Here is a 26,951-nt window from a genome sequence, read left to right as displayed (position 1 = left end):
GCTTTCTCTCGTATTCCGTTGGTCTGTATTTCTGTTCTTGTGATAGGCACTGAGTGATTTCTCAGGACAAAATTTAGTGATCAGGCCTTTACAGGCCCTTCATTATTTCTGACACCTGTGAATTTAACCTTCTTTCAGTCAGGCCCAGTTAGTGATGGAAAAGTATTTGCCTAAAATTCCTGCTCATTTTAAAAGGAGAGTAGTCCTTTTGAAAATGCCGAGGATATGTTGGATTCTGCACTTACGTCTGAGGCCAGGGCAAACAGAGTCCATCCTGACCCTCCCGCTAATCACAGCCCCTAGGAAGACAGGCCATTTAATAGTAAGGAGAAAAGGTGAACTGAGAAGAAATCTGGGGACTCCTTATACTGGGGGCGTCAGAGACTACCTCCAGAAAAAATAACATTTCAGCTAAGTTGAGAAAACAAAACTTTTATGACAAGGACGAGTCCTCGGTACCCTCTTGGACCCTCCTCCCACCCCATTTCAAGTCTCATGACCAGGTCTTCACCTGTCAATCAAACCCCCAGGAGGGACAATTGTGATGTATATTGAGATGTGTGTTGATGTTCCAGCCTAAGGAGAGGAAAGGAAGACAAGAAGGTCCTCCCTGATTAACCTGAGCACGCTGAGAGCCTCTCATTGGATACACAGGTTTCTTTGTGGGACAAAGAAAGGCCACACCTGCAGAGAAAGTGGTTTATTGACTGGACCCATGCACAGGGGGAACACGGTGGACATGCTGGGAAAGAATTCACCTCTGTCATTCAGAGCACCACCTTCATGCTTGAGAGTTCTTGATTTTCTTCACTGAGGTTTCAAAGGCTGGATTGCATCCATGGCCAAGGGTGGATGCACTGGACAGTAACTGAACATAGTTTTGGGGTCAGAATTAATGAGTCCGTTTCGTAGTCAGTTCCGCGGAGGGCAAATGTCTGTTCCTCCTTTGCTCTCTGCTCTTCTTGTCTAGATTCTTGTCCCATCTCAGCTCCTAGTGTCTCTCGCCTGCTCCAAGATTATCTTGTCCTGTCTCTGCCCTCTCTCCCCTTCTCTTCCACCTCATCGTGGCACTGATCCTCTTCAGATCCTCCTCCTTCCATTTATCATCCTGCAAACTGCCTTTCTCCTTCCCTCCGGGACTCTCCTCTCTCCAGTGTTTGCACTTTGCCTTTGAGTCTCCCTCTGTCTCCCTCTTTTGTCCCCTTTCTCCTCCTCATCCTCTCTGCGTGGTTCTCCTCACTCTTCCTCCTGCCTCTTTCTCCCTCATCCCCTCCCTCCACCTGCCTCCTTTCTCCTTCTCAGTGGGCATCTGACTCCACCTCTTTATCCAGCTCTGTCTCTTCCTTGCTCACCCCTGTCTCTTCCCATCCTCCCAGAACACTCTTACCTTTTTTTTTTTTAATACCGATCGCAGTACTGCCAAGCATATTCTCGCTCAAAGTATTCAGTGAGTGAACACCAAGCTAAACCAAAAGCACTCCCTTCTGTTGTGCAACGGAAATATCGTTTATCGCGATATATAAAGGGAAATGACATTTGGGACGGTCTGAAAAAGAATGGGTGAAAACATTAATGGTGGGAGGGTTATTTTTAGGCTTGTCAAAAGAAAAGGGGCTTGCCTGGTGGTCCCGTGGTTAAGAATGCCTTGCAATGCAAGAGATACTGGCTCGATCCCTGGTCCAGGAAGAAACCAATGCTGAGGAACAATTAAGCCGCTGCCTCAACTACTGAGTCCACACATGGCAGTGACAGAAGCTGGTGCACCCAGAGCCTGTGCTGCACCAGCCAAGCCGCTGCAACGAGAAACCCACCCGCCAGCGAAGAGCAGCCCCCACTGAGACTAGAGAAAGCCCACGTGCAGCGACAAGACTCAGCACAGCCTCCCCCGCCCCCAAAAGAGACCCAGAATCAGATCCGAATAGAACTCATGGGGCTGGGTCAGAGGCTGCCTGAGGCTTCCATCTAGGAGACAGTTATGAACCAACCCTCTTCATCTGGGAAGCCACATACTCCTCATATGAAGACGAGCTGCACACTTACCTCCATCACTACAGATTTTCCATCTTCCTACATAATCTTCATCAAGAGAGCACCATTCTCTTTCGGAATTCACTGACGTGCACTTATAATATATTCTGCGTTTATAGGTGAATGGGAAAGCACATGGAGGACCTGAAAGAAGAAGTCCTTGTTCCCTTCATTGACTCCTAGGCTTTCATGATCGCTGGTAACTCTGGCAAAGTCTCCGTTCGAGACTGTTGTGTACAGAGTCCCCGCTAAGCCCTGGGGATGTCAAGGTCTGTCTATCGTGGTCCCTCCCTCAGGGACTAGGAGATTTCTTTAACTTTGGACAGCCTCTACTTTAGCATGTGGCGGCAGCTCTGAAGCCCGGACCGTGGGTTCAGGTTCCGGTCCCACCATCTACACATGCTCACCCTTGATGCTCTCCAGGGTCGCCCCCTTGGGAATGTGGACGCCTGCCTCCTCCTGTGACTGAGAGGATAAGATTCGCCTTGCCTGTGTAGTGTCTTTGGAGGATCCCCATCACAGGCACCAGGGCACCCGAGTTAGCTTATTGCATTTGGTCGTGGTTTGGCTGTCATTCTGTCCCTTGTTGATTACCTCAAGGAACTCAACTAGGAAAGTAGGCTTTGGGATACGTACTGTCGTCCTCATGCGGCTTCTCCACTAGAAGAAAAGCAGGTGCGGAGGAGGTGGATGGAGGAAGAGAAGAACAAAGTAGGGTTAGGGTTAGGGCTAGGAGGCAGGAACTGCGAGAGTAGGGTTGACGTATATACATTTCAGGAGTGAAATAGCTAGCTAGTGGGAAGCTGCTATATAACACAGGGATCCCAGCCTGGCGCTCTGTATTGTCAATGTAAATGGGTAGGATGTGGGCTGAGGTGAGAGGGATGCTCAAGAGAAGCGCAAATGTATATACTTATGGCTGATTCATGTTATTGTGTGGCAGAAATCAACACAAGATTATAAAGCAATTATCCTCCAATTAAAAATAAAACAAAACCAAAATAAGAAAAAACCACCACCACAAAAGAACACAGCAGAGCCACACCCAGAATATCATCTGTGGTGGGGCCTGCCCTGCATCTCTAACTTTATGTTCTCATTGCTCCCGGAGGACACACAGGGACTCAAGCTCAAAACCGGGGCTCAGCCGAAGCACCCTGCCTCCCCATGCCCCTGCTCTGCCCATCTCGACTCCTGCCCTGTCATGCCTGCGCCAAAGACTGTGCTGTCCTCTCTCTGCCTCTCTCTCACCTTCTCTTGCCATGAATCCTTCCCAGGTCCCCTCCTTCCGTTTACCATCCTTAGCATCCGGCTACGGATCAGGGATGTCAAGGTCAATATGGCGTAGTCCCTCCCTCAGGGACTAGGAAGGGTTCTCTGACTGTGGGCAGTTTTTACTTTATTGTTTTTGACAGTGAAAAAAATTTATTTACAGATATACACATGTCTATAGATAGGAAGAAATCAAAGTCAAGAGTGGCTAGTCGACATGTTAAAAGCATCTAAGTTGTGAGGATTGGTGTACTGATGTGAATCTGGGGAGCTGCTACTTTATCATGGGACACCAGCTCTGAATCCCGGGCCCTGGGTTCCGATTGCAGCCCCACCATCTACAGAGGCGTATCCCTCATGCTCTCCGGAGAAGCCCTCTTGGGGACTGTGCACACCTGCCTCCTCCCGTGACTGAGAGGGTAAAGTTGGCTCCTGCCCTTCAGCATCTTTGGAAGACCCCCATCACAGTCTCCAGGACCCGCGTGTCAGCTTGTTGCATTTGATCGCTGTTTCGTTGTCATTCTCTTCAGTGTGTGATTACCTTGATCAGCAGTGGTGTAAGACCAAGTTGTAGTGAGCATTCCGAGAACGTTGTACACAGCCGGCGGCTCATCTAGAAGAAAGGCAGGAGCAGAGGAGATGGATGGAACGGAGTAAGAGCAAAGCAGGGTTAGGGTTAGCTGGGATGAATTGAGAGAGGAGCATTGACGTGTACACCGCCATGTGTCAAACAGAGAGCTGGTGGGAAGCTGCTCAGTAACAGGGAGCAGAGGATGGGGCGGCGTGGGAGGGAGGCTTGCGAGGGCGGGGATGATATACATATTTGATATTATAAATATATTTGCTACTCCATAGGCTGCATAAATACATATATACATGTTTATGGCTGATTTGCATTGTCACACGGCAGACACCAACACAACATTGTAAAGCAGTTATCCTCCAATTCAAAATAGAAAACAAAGTAAGAACAGCTAAAACTAGCAGCAACAGCCAGACAAGCCCAAAGCAGAGCCGCAAGCAGACTGTGGTCGGTCGCAGGACATGCCCTGCGTCTCTTTCACTCTCTTTGATGTTCTGAAGCCCTTGTGCACCCTGAACAGATACACTCGATGACTAGAGGGTGAACACACAGGTGAGAGAGACCCTGACACATTCGCATTGCCCCCTACCGAGACACATGGATTCGACCACAAAGTCAGACACTCACTGTTCTTTGAACCTGCCCTGAGACCACACGGTCCCTGTGACTGGGTTGGCCCCAAAGTTGGTTCTGGTTTTCCATACAATGGTACGGCAAAACAGGAAGGAATGTTTTTGGCCAACCCGATATTTCCAACAGTCAACTCTACAAACATCAAAACTCTTCATTTGAACAACATAACCAACCCTGGCATAGGTTGCCCATGTCTGGGACAGTGCAATGGAGATTTAGGAAGGAGACAGCTCCCAGAAAGGCCTTTGGCTCTGTTGCCAAACTCACCCGGGTTTCAATTTCATAGAGTTGCTGGAAAACTAAATAAAATGTGACTGTCATAGCGGCTGGCCCTTCTGACACATTCAAGAGATGGCAGCGGTATTGGTTACAGTATTATTATTGTCGTGACTTTTACTCATCAGTCCACGTCTGGCGTGGGCTTCCCTAGTGGTTCAGCATTAAGGGACCCACCTGCCATTGCAGGAGGCGTGGGTTTGCTCCTGGGTCGGGAAGACCCCTGGGAAGAAATGGCAACCCACTGCAGTATTCTTGCCTGGGAAATTCCACGGACCGAGAACCTGACGGGCTACAGTCAAGTGGGTTGCAAAAGGGTCAGACACGACTGAGCGACTAGCACTGCAAATCAGCGTGTCTGGGGCAGGGTCTTTCTCACCAATTCTAGTCCGTCTCCCCTCCCTCACCTCCATTCACAGGGTGCAGTTGTAGAAACACAGGCACACCAGCCCAAATCAGAAAGAGCCCCAGACGCGGTGCCATGGTAGCTTGCTCTCCTGAGGCTGACCAGCATCGATCTGCTTCTTATTTAACCGGTGACCCCAGCGTCCCTTCAACCTGATAAGAATCAACCTCACCTGGTCAATGGTTGATCATTCCTCAGCCTGAGAGCATGCAGGGCAAGTTTATCTCTCAGATGGAAAGTACAGGACATTGGCCGGCAGTCTAACGTCTCCAAGCCTCAGGGGTTTGAAATGCACTTAAAACGAGACCCGGGGCTCTGTCTTCCACTGCTGAGGCACAGATTCGGCCCCTGTTGGGAACTAAGATCCTGCAAGTCACACCGTGTGACCAACAAATAGGAAAAAACACTAACGAGCTCCCAGGCTTAAAGTGACTGATCTCGGAGGGAGAGCAGTGACTGGTCCTCTAGAAAGAACTTAGCTCCCTGCCCTGGAATTAAACCTGGGTCACCCGGATGAAAACTAGGAGTCTAAGCCGCTAAACTAGCTTAGGCTAGAGTCTAGAAGCTAAGGAGGCCTGGCTCTTGCTCCTGTTTGAAAGCAAGAATGTTTCCAGGAATCAAAAGTGTCACAACAAGTACCACGGTTATTATCAGAGACATTGCACAACAGAGGGAGACCACACAGAAAAACAGTTTGTTTACCCAACTCAGAAGTTAGGCAGAGATGCACACCCAGAGAGACATACCCAGAGAGACAAAGGGTGTGAGCATCCTCTCCAAGGAGAAGAGTGTAGGAGCTCAGAAGCTGGGCAGAGATGCACACCCTGAGAGGAGTGCGGGCGACCTGGAGGAGGAGTGTGAGGTACGGAGGTGACGTGCACCACTTTTATAGGACAGCCCCTCCGGGTGTCTGTTCACATTTGGGCAATTATCTTGCTTCTTTCTTCACAGCTGTCTGGTCCATGGACCAGCAAGATATGTGCTCAAGTTCTTGCTAAGATGGATCCCAACACAGAGGCCTACGCCTGCTTGTCTACACTTATTCTGGAGTGGGGCCGCCTCCTCTTTGACTCCGAGAAGGCTTTCTGGACAAGTGCAGACGGGGCAGTCAGCCTTGATCTCTTGACCTCAGGAGTGGGCACCTTATCTCTTCATTTGAGCCGAGCTCAGCGCCTGCCTCTAGCTTTGTCCTTGGAGTATCTGAATTTTACTTGAATTTTACTCCACTTGACGAATACCAGGTGTCCAGCTCAGAGACCCACTATCTCCTACCTTAAGGTGACTCAGAGTCCACGGTGTGAACTGTCTTAGAATCAGGCAAAATGTCTGTTAGATATTCCTGATCAACCACTTACAACAGTCAGGGAGCTCTGTGACTCTGTCGGGGATACTTTTGAACATTTGAGTGGAACCTAAGGAATATGAAGGTCTTGGTTGCTTGCTCCCAATGTCACTGGTGAAAGAAAGAGGGGCGCTCAGGAATTCCAACGTTCAAGCCAACTGCTGCCTAAATGACTTAAGAGGTTCTTGATCCCTTTCTACTATAGCTGCTGGGCTGAAACTGGTAGAAATCAAACATAACACCTCCTCTGGCCATTGGCTGACTTGCCACCCGATTCCGAGGGAAGCGGAGCCCTCCATCTGTCAGGTGGCTGCGAGTTTTCTTTTGTTTGTTAGTTTTGTTTGCCTTGCCACCTGGGGTTTCCTAGGACCCTGAGCAGCGGAAGCGCAGAGTTTAACCACTGGACCACCAGGGAAATCCCTGGCTGCTGCTTCTGTTGTTGTCAGCATGCAGTCTTTATGATATAAAGCTCCTTTGTTTTTTCTTACGCAACCTCTGTTACAGTGTAGTAGCTTTAGGCTTCAGTGGTGGCTCAGTGGTAAAGAATCGCCCTGGGATATCTGGGTCAGGAAACTCCCCGGGAGTAAGAAACGGCAAGCCACTCCAGTATTCTCGCCTGGGGAATCCCGAGGCCAGAGGAGCCTAGTCGGCTACAGTCCATGGGGGTAACAAAAGAGCGGACATGACTCAGTGACTAAACAACCACACAGTTGTGTTCGCTTCTACTGCATTAGCAAAGTGAATCAGCCACACAGATACACATATCCCCTCCTTTTCGATTTCTCTTTGATTCGCTTTTGATTGGTTTTGTTTTACGGCAAGTGGGGGCTAGTCCCTGGCTGTGATGTGCGGGCTTCTCATTGCGGTGGCTTGTCCTGTTGCAGAGCAAGGGCCCTAGGGCCCTAGGGCTTCAGCAGTTGCAGTCCCCAGGCTCTAGAGTAGGCTCAGTAGCTGTGAGCCGCGAGCTAAGCTTGCTCTGCGAAACGTGGGATTGTCCGCGACCAGTGCTGGGACCCGTGTATCCTGCATTGGCAGATGAATTCTTTACCTCTGAGCCCCCAGGAAGCCCCTGGTTTCCTTTTATTTATCTATTTTTATTAAAACATTTTCAACTGAAACTTTTTATAATTTAACTTGAAAATTATGTTTCATTTTTACCTCCTGGTTTCAAGTGAAGCTCTGAGATACTGGCCTTAAATCACAGAGGACAGACATTCTCTCTCTTTTTTTTCCCCATGCACTTTTCCATAACCCTTTGTAAATACCCACTGTCAGATTCTCAGTGTGAGACCAAACTCTTGGGGGCTAGAGCTGGTCTGAACTGCCTTTTGAGCTACCCTGCTGCTGCTGAGTCACTTTAGTCGTGTCCGACTCTGTGCGACCCCATAGATGGCAGCCCACCAGGCTCCCCCGTCCCTAGGATTCTCCAGGCAAGAACACTGGAGTGGGTTGCCATTTCCTTCTCCACAGACACTCTCTGAATACCTCCTTGCTGCACAGTGATTGAAAGTCTGGGTCGCTCTTGCCTGGGTGGAGACTCAAAATCCACTGCCAGGTGCCAAGGATTCCTTAGATAGGCACTGAGGGTTTTTTTTTAATTTAAATGTATTCATTTTTAACTGAAGGACAATCGCTTTGTAATTTTGTGTTGGTTTCTGCCATACGTCAACATGAGTCAGCCGTAAGTACACACGTGTCCCTTCCCTCCACCTCTGGCCCCATCCCACTCCTCTAGGCTGTCACAGAGCCCGGGTCCGAGCTCCGGGAGCCGTCTCGCAGATCCCCACTGACTGCTTTGCGTATGGGACTGCGTGTGCTTCCCTGCTCCTCTCTTCATTCGTCCCATCCTCTCCTTCCCACCCTGTTTCCAAAAGTCTGTGTCTATGTCTGTGTCTCCACTGCTGCCCTACAAATAGGCTCATCAGTACCCTCTCTCTAGATTCCATACGTGTGTGTTAATACGCAATATTTGTTTTTCTCTTTCTGAGTTACTGCACTCGGTGTAATAGCCTCTAGGGTAACCTGCCTCACTGGAACTGACTCAGATGTGTTCCTTTGTATGGCTGAGTAATATTCCATGGTATATATGTACCACAGCTTCTTTACCCGTTCATCTGTTGACGGACATCCAGGTTGCTTCTATGTCCTAGCTGTTGTAAACAGTGGTGCAATGAACATTGGAGTGTGTGTTGGTGTTTTTTCCAGTTATGGCTTTCACAAGGTATATGCCCAGTACTGAGGCTGTCGGGTCATGTGTAGTTTTATTCCCACTTTTTAAAGGAATCTCCATACTGTATTCGATAGTGGCTGTTATCAATTTACACCCCCACCAACAGCACAAGAAGTCTCTCTTCTCCACACCTTTTCCAGCATTAATGGTGTGTACATTTTTGGATGATGGCTATTCTGACTGGTGTGAGGTGAGACCCCACTGTAGTTTTGATTTGCATTTCTCTAATAATGAGTGACGGTAAGCATCTTGTTGTGTGTTTATTAACCATCTGTATGTCTTTGAAGAAATGTCTATTTAGGTCTTCTCTCCATTTTTTGATTGGGTTGTTTGTTTTTCTGGTATTGAGTTGCACGAGCTGCTTGTATATTTTGGAAATTAATCCTTTGTCAGTTTTTCATCTGCTGTTATTTCCTCCCTATGCTGAGGGCTGTCTTTTCACCTTCTTTACAGTTTTCTTTGCTATGCAAAAGCTTTTAACTTTAATTAGGTGCTACTTGTTTATTTCTGCTTTTATTCCGTGACTCTAGGAGGTGGATCATGGAGGGTCTTGCTGTGATTTGTGTCAGAGAGTGTTCTGCCTGTGTTTTCCTCTAAGAGTTTTCAAGTTCCCTGTCTTCCATTTAAGTCTTTAACCCATTATTGAGTTTATCTTTGTGTGTGGTGGTAGGAAGTGCTCCGGGTTCATTCTTTCACATGTAGCTGTAAGAGTTTCCCAGCACCGCTCAGTGAAGAGACTACCCTTCCTTCATTGTCTGTTCTCGCCTCCTTTGTCAAATGTCAAGTTCCGTGGATGCACGGGTCACTGTCTGGGCTTTCTCTCGTATTCCGTTGGTCTGTATTTCTGTTCTTGTGATAGGCACTGAGTGATTTCTCAGGACAAAATTTAGTGATCAGGCCTTTACAGGCCCTTCATTATTTCTGACACCTGTGAATTTAACCTTCTTTCAGTCAGGCCCAGTTAGTGATGGAAAAGTATTTGCCTAAAATTCCTGCTCATTTTAAAAGGGAGAGTAGTCCTTTTGAAAATGCCGAGGATATGTTGGATTCTGCACTTACGTCTGAGGCCAGGGCAAACAGAGTCCATCCTGACCCTCCCCGCTAATCACAGCCCCCTAGGAAGACAGGCCATTTAATAGTAAGGAGAAAAGGGTGAACTGAGAAGAAATCTGGGGACTCCTTATACTGGGGCGTCAGAGACTACCTCCAGAAAAAATAACATTTCAGCTAAGTTGAGAAAACAAAACTTTTATGACAAGGACGAGTCCTCGGTACCCTCTTGGACCCTCCTCCCACCCCATTTCAAGTCTCATGACCAGGTCTTCACCTGTCAATCAAACCCCCAGGAGGGACAATTGTGATGTATATTGAGATGTGTGTTGATGTTCCAGCCTAAGGAGAGGAAAGGAAGACAAGAAGGTCCTCCCTGATTAACCTGAGCACGCTGAGAGCCTCTCATTGGATACACAGGTTTCTTTGTGGGACAAAGAAAGGCCACACCTGCAGAGAAAGTGGTTTATTGACTGGACCCATGCACAGGGGGAACACGGTGGACATGCTGGGAAAGAATTCACCTCTGTCATTCAGAGCACCACCTTCATGCTTGAGAGTTCTTGATTTTCTTCACTGAGGTTTCAAGGCTGGATTGCATCCATGGCCAAGGGTGGATGCACTGGACAGTAACTGAACATAGTTTTGGGGTCAGAATTAATGAGTCCGTTTCGTAGTCAGTTCCGCGGAGGGCAAATGTCTGTTCCTCCTTTGCTCTCTGCTCTTCTTGTCTAGATTCTTGTCCCATCTCAGCTCCTAGTGTCTCTCGCCTGCTCCAAGATTATCTTGTCCTGTCTCTGCCCCTCTCTCCCCTTCTCTTCCACCTCATCGTGGCACTGATCCTCTTCAGATCCTCCTCCTTCCATTTATCATCCTGCAAACTGCCTTTCTCCTTCCCTCCGGGACTCTCCTCTCTCCAGTGTTTGCACTTTGCCTTTGAGTCTCCCTCTGTCTCCCTCTTTTGTCCCCTTTCTCCTCCTCATCCTCTCTGCGTGGTTCTCCTCACTCTTCCTCCTGCCTCTTTCTCCCTCATCCCCTCCCTCCACCTGCCTCCTTTCTCCTTCTCAGTGGGCATCTGACTCCACCTCTTTATCCAGCTCTGTCTCTTCCTTGCTCACCCCTGTCTCTTCCCATCCTCCCCAGAACACTCTTACCTTTTTTTTTTTTAATACCGATCGCAGTACTGCCAAGCATATTCTCGCTCAAAGTATTCAGTGAGTGAACACCAAGCTAAACCAAAAGCACTCCCTTCTGTTGTGCAACGGAAATATCGTTTATCGCGATATATAAAGGGGAAATGACATTTGGGACGGTCTGAAAAAAGAATGGGTGAAAACATTAATGGTGGGAGGGTTATTTTTAGGCTTGTCAAAAGAAAAGGGGGCTTGCCTGGTGGTCCCGTGGTTAAGAATGCCTTGCAATGCAAGAGATACTGGCTCGATCCCTGGTCCAGGAAGAAACCAATGCTGAGGAACAATTAAGCCGCTGCCTCAACTACTGAGTCCACACATGGCAGTGACAGAAGCTGGTGCACCCAGAGCCTGTGCTGCACCAGCCAAGCCGCTGCAACGAGAAACCCACCCGCCAGCGAAGAGCAGCCCCCACTGAGACTAGAGAAAGCCCACGTGCAGCGACAAGACTCAGCACAGCCTCCCCCCCGCCCCCAAAAGAGACCCAGAATCAGATCCGAATAGAACTCATGGGGCTGGGTCAGAGGCTGCCTGAGGCTTCCATCTAGGAGACAGTTATGAACCAACCCTCTTCATCTGGGAAGCCACATACTCCTCATATGAAGACGAGCTGCACACTTACCTCCATCACTACAGATTTTCCATCTTCCTACATAATCTTCATCAAGAGAGCACCATTCTCTTTCGGAATTCACTGACGTGCACTTATAATATATTCTGCGTTTATAGGTGAATGGGAAAGCACATGGAGGACCTGAAAGAAGAAGTCCTTGTTCCCTTCATTGACTCCTAGGCTTTCATGATCGCTGGTAACTCTGGCAAAGTCTCCGTTCGAGACTGTTGTGTACAGAGTCCCCGCTAAGCCCTGGGGATGTCAAGGTCTGTCTATCGTGGTCCCTCCCTCAGGGACTAGGAGATTTCTTTAACTTTGGACAGCCTCTACTTTAGCATGTGGCGGCAGCTCTGAAGCCCGGACCGTGGGTTCAGGTTCCGGTCCCACCATCTACACATGCTCACCCTTGATGCTCTCCAGGGTCGCCCCCTTGGGGAATGTGGACGCCTGCCTCCTCCTGTGACTGAGAGGATAAGATTCGCCTTGCCTGTGTAGTGTCTTTGGAGGATCCCCATCACAGGCACCAGGGCACCCGAGTTAGCTTATTGCATTTGGTCGTGGTTTGGCTGTCATTCTGTCCCTTGTTGATTACCTCAAGGAACTCAACTAGGAAAGTAGGCTTTGGGATACGTACTGTCGTCCTCATGCGGCTTCTCCACTAGAAGAAAAGCAGGTGCGGAGGAGGTGGATGGAGGAAGAGAAGAACAAAGTAGGGTTAGGGTTAGGGCTAGGAGGCAGGAACTGCGAGAGTAGGGTTGACGTATATACATTTCAGGAGTGAAATAGCTAGCTAGTGGGAAGCTGCTATATAACACAGGGATCCCAGCCTGGCGCTCTGTATTGTCAATGTAAATGGGTAGGATGTGGGCTGAGGTGAGAGGGATGCTCAAGAGAAGCGCAAATGTATATACTTATGGCTGATTCATGTTATTGTGTGGCAGAAATCAACACAAGATTATAAAGCAATTATCCTCCAATTAAAAATAAAAACAAAACCAAAATAAGAAAAAACCACCACCACAAAGAACACAGCAGAGCCACACCCAGAATATCATCTGTGGTGGGGCCTGCCCTGCATCTCTAACTTTATGTTCTCATTGCTCCCGGAGGACACACAGGGACTCAAGCTCAAAACCGGGGCTCAGCCGAAGCACCCTGCCTCCCCCATGCCCCTGCTCTGCCCATCTCGACTCCTGCCCTGTCATGCCTGCGCCAAAGACTGTGCTGTCCTCTCTCTGCCTCTCTCTCACCTTCTCTTGCCATGAATCCTTCCCAGGTCCCCCTCCTTCCGTTTACCATCCTTAGCATCCGGCTACGGATCAGGGATGTCAAGGTCAATATGGCGTAGTCCCTCCCTCAGGGACTAGGAAGGGTTCTCTGACTGTGGGCAGTTTTTACTTTATTGTTTTTGACAGTGAAAAAAAATTTATTTACAGATATACACATGTCTATAGATAGGAAGAAATCAAAGTCAAGAGTGGCTAGTCGACATGTTAAAAGCATCTAAGTTGTGAGGATTGGTGTACTGATGTGAATCTGGGGAGCTGCTACTTTATCATGGGACACCAGCTCTGAATCCCGGGCCCTGGGTTCCGATTGCAGCCCCACCATCTACAGAGGCATATCCCTGATGCTCTCCGGAGAAGCCCTCTTGGGGACTGTGCACACCTGCCTCCTCCCGTGACTGAGAGGGTAAAGTTGGCTCCTGCCCTTCAGCATCTTTGGAAGACCCCCATCACAGTCTCCAGGACCCGCGTGTCAGCTTGTTGCATTTGATCGCTGTTTCGTTGTCATTCTCTTCAGTGTGTGATTACCTTGAGCACCAGCAATGGTGTAAGACGGAGTTGTAGTGGGCGTTTCGGGAAGGTCGTACACATCCGGCAGCGGCTCATCTAGAAGAAAGGCAGGAGCAGAGGAGATGGCTGGAACGGAGTAAGAGCAAAGCAGGGTTAGGGTTAGCTGGGATGAATTGAGAGAGGAGCATTGACGTGTACACCGCCATGTGTCAAACAGAGAGCTGGTGGGAAGCTGCTCAGTAACAGGGAGCAGAGGATGGGGCGGCGTGGGAGGGAGGCTTGCGAGGGCGGGGATGATATACATATTTGATATTATAAATATATTTGCTACTCCATAGGCTGCATAAATACATATATACATGTTTATGGCTGATTTGCATTGTCACACGGCAGACACCAACACAACATTGTAAAGCAGTTATCCTCCAATTCAAAATAGAAAACAAAGTAAGAACAGCTAAAAACTAGCAGCAACAGCCAGACAAGCCCAAAGCAGAGCCGCAAGCAGACTGTGGTCGGTCGCAGGACATGCCCTGCGTCTCTTTCACTCTCTTTGATGTTCTGAAGCCCTTGTGCACCCTGAACAGATACACTCGATGACTAGAGGGTGAACACACAGGTGAGAGAGACCCTGACACATTCGCATTGCCCCCCTACCGAGACACATGGATTCGACCACAAAGTCAGACACTCACTGTTCTTTGAACCTGCCCTGAGACCACACGGTCCCTGTGACTGGGTTGGCCCCAAAGTTGGTTCTGGTTTTTCCATACAATGGTACGGCAAAACAGGAAGGAATGTTTTTTGGCCAACCCGATATTTCCAACAGTCAACTCTACAAACATCAAAAACTCTTCATTTGAACAACATAACCAACCCTGGCATAGGTTGCCCATGTCTGGGACAGTGCAATGGAGATTTAGGAAGGAGACAGCTCCCAGAAAGGCCTTTGGCTCTGTTGCCAAACTCACCCGGGTTTCAATTTCATAGAGTTGCTGGAAAACTAAATAAAATGTGACTGTCATAGCGGCTGGCCCTTCTGACACATTCAAGAGATGGCAGCGGTATTGGTTACAGTATTATTATTGTCGTGACTTTTACTCATCAGTCCACGTCTGGCGTGGGCTTCCCTAGTGGTTCAGCATTAAGGGACCCACCTGCCATTGCAGGAGGCGTGGGTTTGCTCCCTGGGTCGGGAAGACCCCCTGGGGAAGAAATGGCAACCCACTGCAGTATTCTTGCCTGGGAAATTCCACGGACCAAGAACCTGACGGGCTACAGTCAAGTGGGTTGCAAAAGGGTCAGACACGACTGAGTGACTAGCACTGCAAATCAGCGTGTCTGGGGCAGGGTCTTTCTCACCAATTCTAGTCCGTCTCCCCTCCCTCACCTCCATTCACAGGGTGCAGTTGTAGAAACACAGGCACACCAGCCCAAATCAGAAAGAGCCCCAGACGCGGTGCCATGGTAGCTTGCTCTCCTGTGGCTGACCAGCGTCGATCTGCTTCTTATTTAACCGGTGACCCCAGCGTCCCTTCAACCTGATAAGAATCAACCTCACCTGGTCAATGGTTGAACATTCCTCAGCCTGAGAGCATGGTGTTCAAGTTTATCTCTCAGATGGAAAGTGCAGGACATCGGCTGGCAGTCTAATGTCTCCAAGCCTCAGTGGTTTGAAATGCATTTAAAATGAGACCTAGGGCTTTGAATTCTGCTTCAGGAGTGCAAGTTTGATCCCTGGTTGAGGAACTAAGATCCTACAAGCTGCGTGGTGTGGCCGAAATAAAATACACTATTGACCTCCCAGTTTTAAAGCAACCACTGATAGGCAAAATATCTGTTAGATATGCCTAATCAACCATTTAAAGTAACAAGCAGGGTTCTATGTGACTCTGTTGATAGTACATTTGAACATTTGGGGAGAAACTAAGGAATATAATGACCTTGGTTGGTTGCTCCTAAAGTCATCAGACAAAATGGTGAAAGAAAAAGGTGAGCTCAGGCACTCAAACTTTTAGCCCAAGTGCTGCCTAAATGGCTTAAGAGTTTCTTGACCCCTTTCTCCTAGAGCTGCTGGGCTGAAATTGCTGAAAATCATACATAGAACTTTATCCTGCCATTGGCTGATTTGCCAACTTGATTGCAAGGCATGTTGAACCCATAGTCACTCAAGTTGTCTTCTGGTTTTCTTTTTGTTTGCTTGTTTGTCTGTGTCTTGTGATACAGGGGTTCTTGGTTCTACAGCCAGGGATGGAACCCAAGCCCCTTGCAATGAAAGCTCAGAGTCTTAACCACTGGCCCACCAGGGAAGTCCCTGTCTACTGTTTTTGTTAGCATATAGTATTTGTGATATAAGCTTTTTTTTTATTAAATAATTTTTATTTCAGTATAGTTACTTTGGGCTTCCCTGGTGGCTCAGTGGTAAAGAATCTGCCTGCCAGTGCAGGAGACACGAATAGATCCCAGGGTCAGGAAGATCCCCTGGAGAAGGAAATGGCAACCCACTCCAATATTCTTGCCTGGGAAATCCCAGGTGGAAAGGAGCCTGGTGGGCTACAGTCCATGGGGTCACAAAAGCGTCGGTTATGACTTACTGACTAAACAACAGGATCATAGCTGCTTTACAATGTTGGATTAGCTTCCACTACATAGCAAAATGAGTCAGCCATGCATATACAATATCCCTGCCTTTCTCAATTTCCCTCCCATTTGTCCCTGCATACTATCGGGACTCCCAAGTGTCCCATTGGTAAAGAATCCTCATGCCAATACAGGAGACCCACAAGAGGCAGGAGATAAGGGTTCAGTCCCTGGGTCGAGAAGATCCCCTGGAGAAAGGAATGGCAAGCCGCTCCAGTATTCTTGCCTGGAGAATTCCATGGACAGAGGAGACTGTCAGGCTATAGTCCATGCGGTCGCAAAGAGTCAGACACAACTGAGTGACTAACTTTCACGCGTTCACTCAGAGAAATACCATATGATATTACTCACATTTGGAATCTATTTTTTTTAAGATATAAACAAACTTATTTACAAAACTGAAGCAGAGTGTATACAGTTTGAAAACAAATGGTTACCAAAAGATATTGGAGTGGGGTGCCATTTCCTTCTCCAGGAAATGAAACATGAAAGCTGGGAGGGATAAATCAGGAGCTTGGGATGAGCACGTGCACCTTGCTGCTGCTGCTGCTGCTAAGTCACTTCAGTTGTGTCCAACTCTGTGCGACCCCATAGACGGCAGCCCACCAGGCTCCGCCACGTGTACCCTACTCTGTATAAGATAGACAACCAGTGAGGACCTACTGTATAGCACGGGGAACTCTACCCAATACTCTGTGATAACCTGTATGAGAAAAGGATCTAAAAGAGAATTAATAAATGTATATGCATAACTAAATAGCTTTGCTATACAGCTGAAACTAACACAGCAGGGTGTGAGCTCAGTCACTTCAGTCGTGTCCGACTCTTTGCCACCCTATGGGCTGTGGCACGCCAGGCTCCTCTGTCCGTGGGGATTCTCCAGGCAAGAATACTGGAGTGGGGGGCCGTGCCCTCCTCCAGGGGATCTTCTCCACCTGGGAATTGAAATCATGTTTGCCAGCATCTCCTGCATTGCAGGTGGATTCTTTATCCACTGAGCCACGTGGGAAGCCCATATAACATGGTAAAACAACGGTACTCTATAAAATTAAAATATTAAATAAATAAAGGATTTGTTCTTTCCTGACCTATCTGAAATGTTCTTTCTGGAAATATATTGGGGCTCCTCAGTATGAGGATCTCTGGTCAGGTCCTGCCAGGTTTCTTACTTCCTTCTTGCAGTTAAGTTGTCCCTCCTCCTCAGCGGACTGTAATCTTTGGAAGAACCAGGTGGACTGGGCTCTCTGCCTTGGCATCATTCCTTAATGTAGAACCTGGCACAGATTTGGTCCCCCGATGTTTTTCAAAGGGCATGTTTTCCTTTAAAATAAAAACCAGATATTCTGGAGAGCAATATATGAGTTAGTAGCTGAACTTGAATAAGACAAAGTTAAATTCACAAGTGTCAGAAATAATGAAGGACCTGGAAGCCAGAGCCTAATCTTTGGGTGTAATAGAGGCTGTGGGAGCTGGTGATTGACCTTTAAGTCACCATTCAGGTGAGGTTGCCATTCTTGGCCTTTATGATGTGGAGATTGATAACTGAGGCTAAAACTAAAAACCTGGAGAAGAGCACAGCAACCCACTCCAGTATTCTTGCCTGGAGAATCCCGTGGACAGAGGAGCCTGGCGGGCTACAGTTCATAGGGTTGCACAGAGTCAGACACGACTGAAGAGACTTAGCGCTCACAAAACTAAAAAACGGGTGATATTAAGGGCTATCCAGTTAAGGAACCTAGAAAACCTTCACCTGTGGTTCCAGAAAAGCAGCAAAGAAATTTTCATTTTTGTGACTCTAAGTGGATCACAAAGAAACATTTATTTAGGGACCTGCCTGGCAGTCCAGTTGTTAAGACTCTGAAGTTCCATCCCTGGTTGGGGGAACTAAGATCCCGCATGCTAGCACTGTGCGGCCAAAATAAAAGAGAAGAAATATTTATTTAAGGAAATACACTGAATATCAGTAGAACAGCAAAAGTCTGTGAGATTTGGAATGATGCTCTGTATGTGCCTCCAGCTCTGGTTGATGAAAGTAACGTTAACTGGGTGTAGCAAAAAGAAGGTTCCTGGGCTTCCCTGCGGGTCCAGTGGTTAAGAATGCACCTTTTTTTTGCTTTTGTTTTATGTTTTGGTAGGTTGTTTTTTTTTTTTTTTTGGCTGTGAGATATGTGGGATCTTAGCTCCCTGCTGTTGCTGCTGTTAAGTCGCTTCAGTCATATCCGACCAGGGATCAAATCTGCACACCCTTAAGTGGAAGGTGAAGTCTTAACTGGACTCTCAGGGACATCCCCAACAATGGAGATTTTGGTGGTAAGCAATGAAGAGGCGACTAGTAGCCCCACCGTGTCAACTAATTAAACCCTAGGCTCACTGTCTAACAAAAGAGAACTAGAGAAAGAGATAACTAACAGGAGTCCTCTGGGGGTCAGGACAAACTCAAAGCTTGGCCTCGGAAATGACCCTTGACTGAATTTAATAGAGTCTGAATGTAAAGCAATTTATATCCCAGGCACTGTCAAAAACAATAGGATAGGTGCTTTCCTGGGGGGTCCAATAGTTAAGAATCCACCTGCCAATGCAGGGGACACGGGTTCCATCCCCGGTCGAGGAAGCTTTCGCATGCTGTGGGGCAACTAAGCTCATGGGCCACAATTATTGAGCCCTAGAGCCTGTCCCCTGCAGCAGGGGAGGCTGCAGCAATGAGAAGCCTGTGCACTGCAGCAAGAGAGTAGCCCCTGCTCACTGCAGCAAGACAGTAGCCTGTGCAGGGCAGCAAAGGCCCATTGCAGCCAAAAATAAATTTAAATTTTTTTTTAAAAAAAGAAGAATCAGCCAGAAACTACTGGGACCTAAGAGCTGGGTGTGATAACCAGAGAGATTGGGGGAAAGACAGACAGGTGGCCTTGGTAGAACCACTGTCTTTCCAGGTAGACTGTGTGTATGCCCAAAGGAGGTGCCCTCCCAAAGGGAAGACTAACATCAGAGGCTCTCTGCAGAGAAAATAGACATCACTGAAATAGTCTAGCCAAGTCACTGAACAAACAAACAGACAAGCAAAGAACAACAAAAGGAAGCCTGTTGTTTATTATTATTGCTGGTTCTAATCAGTATCCAGAGTAGGGACAATGTATTATATAAAATGTTCAGGTTTCAATAAAAATACTGGACACTTATAATGATACAAGAAAGTAAGACTCTTATACAAAGTTGCAGGTTACAAAATAAATTTTAAAATCAATTGTATTTCGATAATACACTGGCAATGAATACTCTAAAAACAAAATTAATAAAAATATCAAAAAGAATAAAACACTTGTTCAGTTGCTAAAGAAGCACAAATTATTTTAAAAAATCAGAAACTATTTCTGAAAGAAATTAAGAAAGGCCTAAATAAATGGAAAGACCCCACGTTCATGGATTGGAAGACCTAAAATACTGTTAAGATGGCCTGTGCCCTTGTGCTTAGCCACTCCGTCATGTCCGACTCTTTGAGACCTCAGGGAGGGACTGTAGCCCGCCAGGCTCCTCTATCCCATGGGATTTCCCAGGCAAGAATGCTGGAGTGGGTTGCCATTTTCTTCTCCAGGGGATCTTCCTGATCCAGCGACCGAACCCACGTCTCCTGAATTGCAGGCAGATTCTTTACTGTCTGAGCCACTAGGGAAGCCCATTAAGATGGCAATACCCCCAAACTGATCCAGAGATTCAACTCAGTCCTTATCAAAACTCCAGCTTTCTTCTTATTCTAAGATTTGTGTGGAAACTCAAGGGACCCAGAATAATTTAAGCAGTCTTTTTTTTTGTTTTCCAAGATTTGTGTTTTAAAATCATTTAATTTTTTTTTTTTTTTTTTTTTTACTTTGGCCACACCACACAGCTATTGGGATCTCCGTTCCCTGACCAAGGATTGAATCTGGGCCATGGCAGAGACAGCCCAGAATCCTAATTACTTAGGTCTCCAGAGAACTGCCCAAACTAGTTAATTTATACAAGTGATATTTTGCTACAAAATAATTTTCTTACTTTAAAAAAATACATATAGTGCAAATTTAATGTGTTGCGCACCTGAAGATTATGTCTGCCACCTTTTGTTTATCTGTTCCCCTAGTCGTGGATATTTGAGTTGCCTCCGACTCCCTACAAAAATGCACGGAGGGGTTATACAAATTGTAGTTCCAAAGTTTTTAGTGTAGAGCAAGGAACAGATAAATTGCCCAATAAATGATTATTGTCTTCATTAACATTAAACAATAATAAAAGAATCTGAACAACTAATTCTGCAACCCCTGATCAAAACTCACCTCCCCCTCTGACATCACTGCCCTAAACGAGGATGTGCCCATCTGGGTACTAAAACATCATCACAAAACAAAGGAATTTTCAGATTCTTTCCTTTCTGCAGTGCTCATCCTTCTCAGACTTCTGCCTCTCTTCTTGTCTACTCTCTAGAACTTACTGCCTTTTTTTTTTTTTTCTTTCTCATTAGCATCAAGTTTCAGGTAATCAGCGGCAGTTGGTGGTGGTTAGTTTTGTTGTTTCTTTTTTTTAAAGATTTCTTTGGAGAGGGTTGTTGGCAGAATAAGGAGTTTAGGGGTTTTTTATTTAGACTTTACATTTTATTTATTTATTCATTTACGGCTGCACTGTGTCTTCATTGCTTTGAGTGGGCTTTCTCTACTTGCGGCCAGCTGGGGCTACTCTTCATTGTGGTGTGTGGGCTCTATACTCCAGCTCAGTACTTGTATCATACAGGTTTAGTTGCCCCACAGCATGTGGGATCTTTCTAGACCAGGAATTGAACCCACGTCCTCTGCACTGGCAGACAGATTCTTAACCATTGGACCACCAGGCAAGTCCCTAGTTTTGTTGTTCAAGAGGAATGTGTGTGCATGCATAGTAGAAGTTTGAAAGTGAAAAGTGAAAGTGTTAGTGAGTCGTGTCTAACTCTGCGACTCCATGGACGGTAGTCCACCAGGCTCCTCTGTCTGTGGAATTCTCCAAGCAAGAATACTGGAGTGGGAAACCATTTCCTTCTCCGGGGGAGTCTTCCTGACCCAGGAATCAAATCCACATTTCCTGTATTGCAGGCAGATTCTTTACCATCTGAGTCACCCAGGAAGACTCAACAGCGGAAGTTTGGCTCACTTCAATAAGCAGTTCCGGAAGACCCGTAGCATCAAGTTGCCAGTCACATTTCATGGATGCTATTAAGTCGTAAAGCTGTCGGAAACAATGCCTGTCCCTGAAGTGTTGTTACCTTGTCTGGGGAGGTTATACATTGTGTGGGAACAGTATGATATTGAAGGGAAGCTGGCAGGTACGTCAGGGCTCTGTGGAGGGAGATCAGTGCCAGCGAAATCAAGCAAGGTCTGCTGGAGTTGCAGGGAGGCATCTAGTGGGACCCTCCAGGGTGGGTAAATGGGAACAGGAGATGGAGTTTCAGAGAGGAAAGGACACAAATGCAGCCCTAGAGGGAGCGACGAGTATCATGGGTGATGTGGAGGCTGACGTGGGTGGGTGAAGTATCTACATGGCAGGGTTATATTTTGCTGTCACTTTTATCTGCCTACACTCCCGTTCTTCTTCTTCTTCTTTTTTTTCCCGTATTTTTGGCTGCACTAGGTCTTCCTTGTTGCACACAGGCTTTCTTCTAGTTGCAGTGCCCGAGCTTCCCGTTGTGGTCGCTCTCTTGCTACAGAGCCCAGGCTCTAGGGCGTGTGGGGTCAGTAGTTTCCACCACCCGGGCTTAGTTGCCCCGCAGCATGTGGGATCTTCCTAGAACAAGGATGGAACCAGTGTCCCCTGCACTGCAAGGGGAACTCTTTAACTACTGGACCAAGGGGGAAGCCCCCCATTCTTTGTATTACTTCTCTTGCCCTTTCTCCTCCAGTTAGTCAGTAGGCCTATTACTCTAGAAATGCAAAGAGCCAAAAACACCTTTATGTTGAGCCTTGAAGTTTCAAAAGAGATTATGTAAATTGAAATGGAAGTAGATGTAATTCCAAAGGCCTAACTTTTGCTTATTAGACATGGAATTTTTAAGTTTCAGTGTAAGAATGAAGGCTTTATGGTATGAGTGGTTTTTTTTTTTTGTTGTTTATTTGTTTTTAAGCTATTCATCTTATGGAATTTCAGTTTCTTGATCAGGGATTGAACCTGGGCCCTAGTGTTTGTTGGCAGTCAAAATCTTGGCTTTCTCTGCCCCACAAAGAGAAATAAAAATACAGAGATAGAGTTGAAAACAATAGGTGGCTTAAATTCTCAGCTGGCAGAGGGGAAAGCTAGGCTCATGCCTCAAGAGCTGTGCCCACCCCACCGTGAGGAGCCTAGGGGCTTATATAAGATGAGGGCTTGAAATGGGGGCGGGGTGGGGGGGGTCAGTGATGAGGATCAAAGGTGTTAGGGTCTTGTCTTCTCCCTCCTGCATTGTTTCAAAATAGCCACAGGCTGGTGTCAGGTAGCCTCCGGCAGTCTGGAGGCCCAGTAGTTGGGTCTATTGTCTTCTGTGTATTGTTATAGAGGCCTCCTTTCTGATCTGCAAGAAGAGAAAAACTACAAGGGTTGGTTTGTAGAGAGTGGTAAGCACCAGATACAGAATGTAATTAGCATAGAATCAAAGGATAAGAGGTGCAAAATGTAGCTCATGCAGAATTAGGGGTCAGAAAAGAAAATTTAGTTGCAGACTACAAATAAGAAAGTGAAATTGCTCAATTGAGTCTGACTCTTTGCAACCCCATGGACTGTAGCCATGGGGTTTTCCTGGCAAGAATACTGGAGTGGGTTGCCATTTCCTTCTCCAGGAGATCTTCCCGATTTGAACCCAGGTCTCCCGTATTGTAGGCAGACGCTTTACCATCTGAGCCACCAGGGAAGTCACATAAATAAGAAACAAAGTAAAAACATCCCTGGTGGCTCAAATGGTAAAAAAAAAAAAAAAAAGTGCCTGCAATGTAGGAGATCCAGGTTCAATCCCTGGACCAGGGAGGTCCCCTGGAGAAGGGAATGGTTACCCACTCCAGTATTCTTGCTTGGAGAATCCTATGGACAGAAAAGCCTGGCAGGCTATAATCCTTGGGGGTTGCAAAGAGTCCGACAGGACAGAACTACTAACGTTTTCACTTTCAAAGTAAAAACTAGGAATGTTCAGGCCTGTTCACTGTTCTGTTTACCTTCTTTGTTCTCAGAAAAGGGAAAGAAAAACGCATTCCTCTTTTTTCCTTTTCAGTGCAAAATAGGCCCTCAGCAGTGAGAGGGCCAAGTCCCCAACCACTGGACTGGCAGGGAATTCTTATGGCATGATTGTTGAAAAAAGAAAAAATAGATATGAGAAGAATGTGTGCTAGTGGCCTGTAGGTGGTGGGTAATAAATTCCAGGGTCTAGGTCCCATCTCTTTCCCAGGGACCTTAGGAAAAAGCAAGTCTCTATGAAATTATCTTTTCTCCAGAACTTGGAGGAATTTCATCTATTATATGGGATTCCTAGGCTGCTTCAGATTCCTGGAGGACCTCAGTGGGATTTCAGAGCAGTTGGAAGAGGCTCCAGAGTGGTTAAGAGGGATGGCAGAGCTCACAGGGCCTGCATGGAGCCCATGAACACCAGACCAGATCAAAGGTTTCCCAGTGGAAGCCAGCAGGACTGGAAGCTGAGAACCAGACATCAGTAAGAACTTGAACTTCAGCTGCATGAGGGGTGAAAACTAGACAGTCACCTCATTCCCACCAGCACTACCGCAAAGCTGTGGATAAAGAGAGTGGAAAGGAAAAGAAGTCCTGAATTGATCGATTAGATCTGAAATGATGCTTCCCCATCTGCCTACAATGCAAGAGACCTGGGTTCAATCCCTGGTTCGGGAAGATGCCCTGGAGAAGGGAATGACAGCCTCCTCCAATATCCTTGCCTGGGAAATCACATGGACAGAGGAGCCTGGCAGACGACAGTCCACGAGGTTGCAGAGTATAGACACGACTGAGCGACGAAGCATGAGCAGGGGATCTGAAATGGCTGAGAAAACTCTGGCTGAATTTATAACAATTTATTCAAACAGGTTAAGTTTCTTTTTCTTCTTCTTCTTTTTTTTTCATAATTACTTGGCCCTGCTGGGTCTTAGTTGCAGCATAAGAACTCTTGATTGTGGCATATGAGATCGAGTTCCCTGACCAGAGATTAAACTGGGCTCCCTGAACTGGAAGCACAGTCTTAGCCACTGGATCACCAGGGAAGTCCCAAACTGATTAGGTTTTATCTACCACTAGGTAGCAGCAGCAGGTAGAATGGGGGTTGTTATAAGCAAAAGTATCATAAAAATTAGTCATACATTTGAATAGCTTATATATTTATATTATGAAATTAGAAAGTTTGCACACTTGAGTTTTTGGCCTGAGAAATTTGTTCATGCCATGTCAAGCTTATTAGCATATTATAATTTTTTAAATACCAAAACTATTCACAGGCCAAATTTTTTAAAATGGTAGCTTTCCTTCATTCACTCAGGAATGTCTTCTGCAACTGTATTCAGTGCCGTTAAGAAACCAGCATCAGATTTCAATCATGGCGGCTTCCATTTCGGGCTACACCTTCAGGGCTGTGTGTTTCCACAGCGCCAACAGCAACGCTGACCACCTGCAACTCTCTTCTTCCATTGCTCTCAGGAAGGATTTTTTCGGGGAGAGGTAAGGCGAGAGGAAACCCTCAGCATCAGTGACTCCCAAATCATCAACACAGAATTTCTGCAAGTAATTGAAATCCATAACCATCAGCCTTGTTCAAGACTTTTTAGTTTTTATGACTATGCAAGCAAAGGTAATGAAGAGAGCTTGGACAGGATTCTTCAGGATCGGAGAAAGAAGGTTATTGGGTGGTACCGATTCCAGTGAAACACACAGCAGCAGATGTTATACAGAGAGCAAGTGATCCATAAGCAGCTCACCTGCACCCTCGGGGCGGCTGACCTCATCTTCCTCCCCTTCAGCTTCATCTCCATGCCAACAATTCCACTCATGCTTTAGAATATGTTCTGTTTAGATACAAGATATAATTAAAGGCTATCCCCCACTATTCCCAATCTAGGCAATACTAGCCAGCAAGAGTATAAGGTGTCTTCAGTGCCAAATACTTCTTAGAATTATGTCAAAGTTATTAAAGAACATGGTACTGACTTTTTTTGACAAGGACAGACTAATGAAAGCCATCAGGGTGATTTATCAGGTTTATAACGCGGTTCAGCAGAAAGTGCAAGCAGTGCGTGCAACTGTAGAAAAGAGCAAGCAAGTTGTTGAATCTTGTCAGGCAGAAGTGAACCAATTAAGAAGACAGATCACTCAGAGGAAGAATGAAAAGGAAAAAGAAAGACGATTGCCGCAGGCAACACTGAGCAGACAGATGCCATCTGAAAGTGTGGACCCCACCTTCAGCCCTCAGATGCTCTATCCAGGGTTCACAGCAGAAGGTCAAAGTACACCTGGAGATGCAGAGGCCTCAGACCCGCCTCTGCCTAATTCTGATCTTCACCCAAACAATCAAGAAAGTACTCTGAGCCATTCTCACATGGAAACTAGCATGTTTATGCCTCAACCTCAAGTCATGGACTCCTCCAGTTATGCCTCCACCAATGCTGGACTGAAATATCCTGAAAGTGGAGCAGACCCCCTCCTTCCCAGAGAGCAGCTGGAGACAGTGCTGAGTAATCACACGACAGTGATTGTGAAAATTTGATTGACCCTACAGAGTCCTCTAATAGTGAATACTCACATTCAAGGGATTCTGGACCCATGACACATCCTGACGAGGGCTCCAGGAATGCTTAGACCTCCCAGATTTAACTGAACGCAAGAAACTCTCCAGTTAGCACTGTTTTTCTTAATTGCTAATTGAGAGAGTTTTTGAGGACTTCCTCTTGGGCGAGAACTGCTTTCTCAGACCCCTGGACTCCCCAAGACAAGTTTCTGGGCACAGACTTTGGAGGAGCCTCCAAGGGGTCCATGTGGGGTCCTTGCCTGCAGACACAGTGCAAGGCTCACAACAGAGTCATTAAGATAATCAAATTGTCCGAATTCTGGTGCAATTCATGATGTACTGGTAAATTTAGGCAAAGATAAATTTATCAATGCCGTTTCTGTTCTTTAAAATAATTTGGAAATTAGAGACTAACCACAATTAATCTATAAATGTTCTATAAACAAAAACCTCATCTCTTGCATTATCATGCCTTCAAATTTACTTTTTAAAAGGAAAACTAGTTTAGCAGCAATGTTCAAAGATTGGAGCAAATCAGATGTACCTTCTTTTGTCTGCATGACTTTGTGAGATCAAAAGAGAGGGCTTTGTTTCCACTTTTTTTCTATTCGCCTGATATGTGTTGTCACTTACAATGGTTGCCTTTAAAAAAAAAATGTAGGAATACTAATCACCAGTAAGTAATCATCCAAATAAGTATGTCATAAAATAAATTACTTGGTTTTCTTTCAGGGAATTCCAGTGACTGTTATGTTGCACTAGCCATGTTTATGGTCTCTGTTCTGGAGTCTTTTTTTTTTTTTAATGTTTCTACTGTTCTTTTTTTTAAATATAAATTTATTTATTTGATTGGAGGTTGTTCTGGAGTCATAAATGAAGTACACACAGCAGTATAACAGAAAGGAGTTATGTTCTAGACCCGAGTTTTACGAAGAACAGACTCCAGACACCGTGGATTTAGCCAAGTTCGTACATAAAGGAGATAACTTGTGTAGATCTTCTGACAAATCCTAGTGTTAGTCTTATTTGTGGAAGAAAGACATTTAATAAACTGTTTGGGAAGCTTGGTTATTGAACAGAGATTCATTTTCAATCGGAATAACCATACTTTTTAAAGTTACCGTTCGGCATATAGCTGTGGAATGTGTAGAGACTGTCT

At 46.4% G+C, this 26,951-nt stretch overlaps 1 protein-coding gene, 1 long non-coding RNA gene and 1 pseudogene across 7 annotated transcripts; 1 reads left to right on the top strand and 2 right to left on the bottom strand.

Annotated features, from left to right (window-relative positions):
• Positions 1-685: 685 nt before the first annotated feature.
• LOC121816427 (uncharacterized) lies at positions 686-3,909 on the bottom strand. Of its 2 annotated transcripts, none has more exons than XR_009596485.1 (4): positions 3,842-3,909; positions 2,041-2,172; positions 1,388-1,546; positions 686-868 (listed from the first exon to the last, which is right to left on the bottom strand). It is a non-coding gene; the product is annotated as an uncharacterized LOC121816427 (long non-coding RNA). The 2 variants fall into 2 exon arrangements; XR_006056035.2 differs by lacking the exon at positions 3,842-3,909 and adding an exon at positions 2,665-3,002.
• A 6,362-nt stretch (positions 3,910-10,271) lies between these two features.
• Positions 10,272-14,903, bottom strand: BSP5 (binder of sperm 5). Of its 5 annotated transcripts, none has more exons than XM_042230684.2 (6): positions 14,810-14,901; positions 13,438-13,545; positions 12,258-12,281; positions 11,633-11,764; positions 10,975-11,134; positions 10,272-10,453 (listed from the first exon to the last, which is right to left on the bottom strand). In XM_042230684.2, the coding sequence occupies exons 1-5, from the start codon at positions 14,883-14,885 to the stop codon at positions 10,986-10,988; spliced, it is 489 nt and encodes a 162-aa protein (XP_042086618.1). In that variant the 5' UTR covers positions 14,886-14,901; the 3' UTR covers positions 10,272-10,453; positions 10,975-10,985.
• Positions 14,904-24,604: 9,701 nt separating this feature from the next.
• LOC101105272 (BRISC complex subunit Abraxas 2-like) lies at positions 24,605-25,878 on the top strand (annotated as a pseudogene).
• The last annotated feature ends 1,073 nt before the right edge of the window (positions 25,879-26,951 follow it).

Source organism: Ovis aries, chromosome 14 (assembly GCF_016772045.2).
Source record: "Ovis aries strain OAR_USU_Benz2616 breed Rambouillet chromosome 14, ARS-UI_Ramb_v3.0, whole genome shotgun sequence".
Taxonomy (NCBI): Eukaryota; Metazoa; Chordata; class Mammalia; order Artiodactyla; family Bovidae; genus Ovis; species Ovis aries.
Note: the sequence above shows the minus strand (reverse complement) of the source record. Positions and strands in the feature narration are given on the sequence as shown.

Coding starts and splice junctions, on each gene's coding strand:
- BSP5 (XM_042230684.2), bottom strand. CDS start 14,885: ATGGCACCGCGTCTGGGGCTCTTTCTGATTTGGGCTGGTGTGCCTGTG. Junction 13,546..14,809: donor ACTGCACCCTGTGAATGGAG/GTGAGGGAGGGG, acceptor ACTCCGTTCCAG/CCATCTCCTCTGCTCCTGCC. Junction 12,282..13,437: donor CACCATTGCTGGTGCTCAAG/GTAATCACACAC, acceptor CTTTTCTTCTAG/TGGAGAAGCCGCATGAGGAC.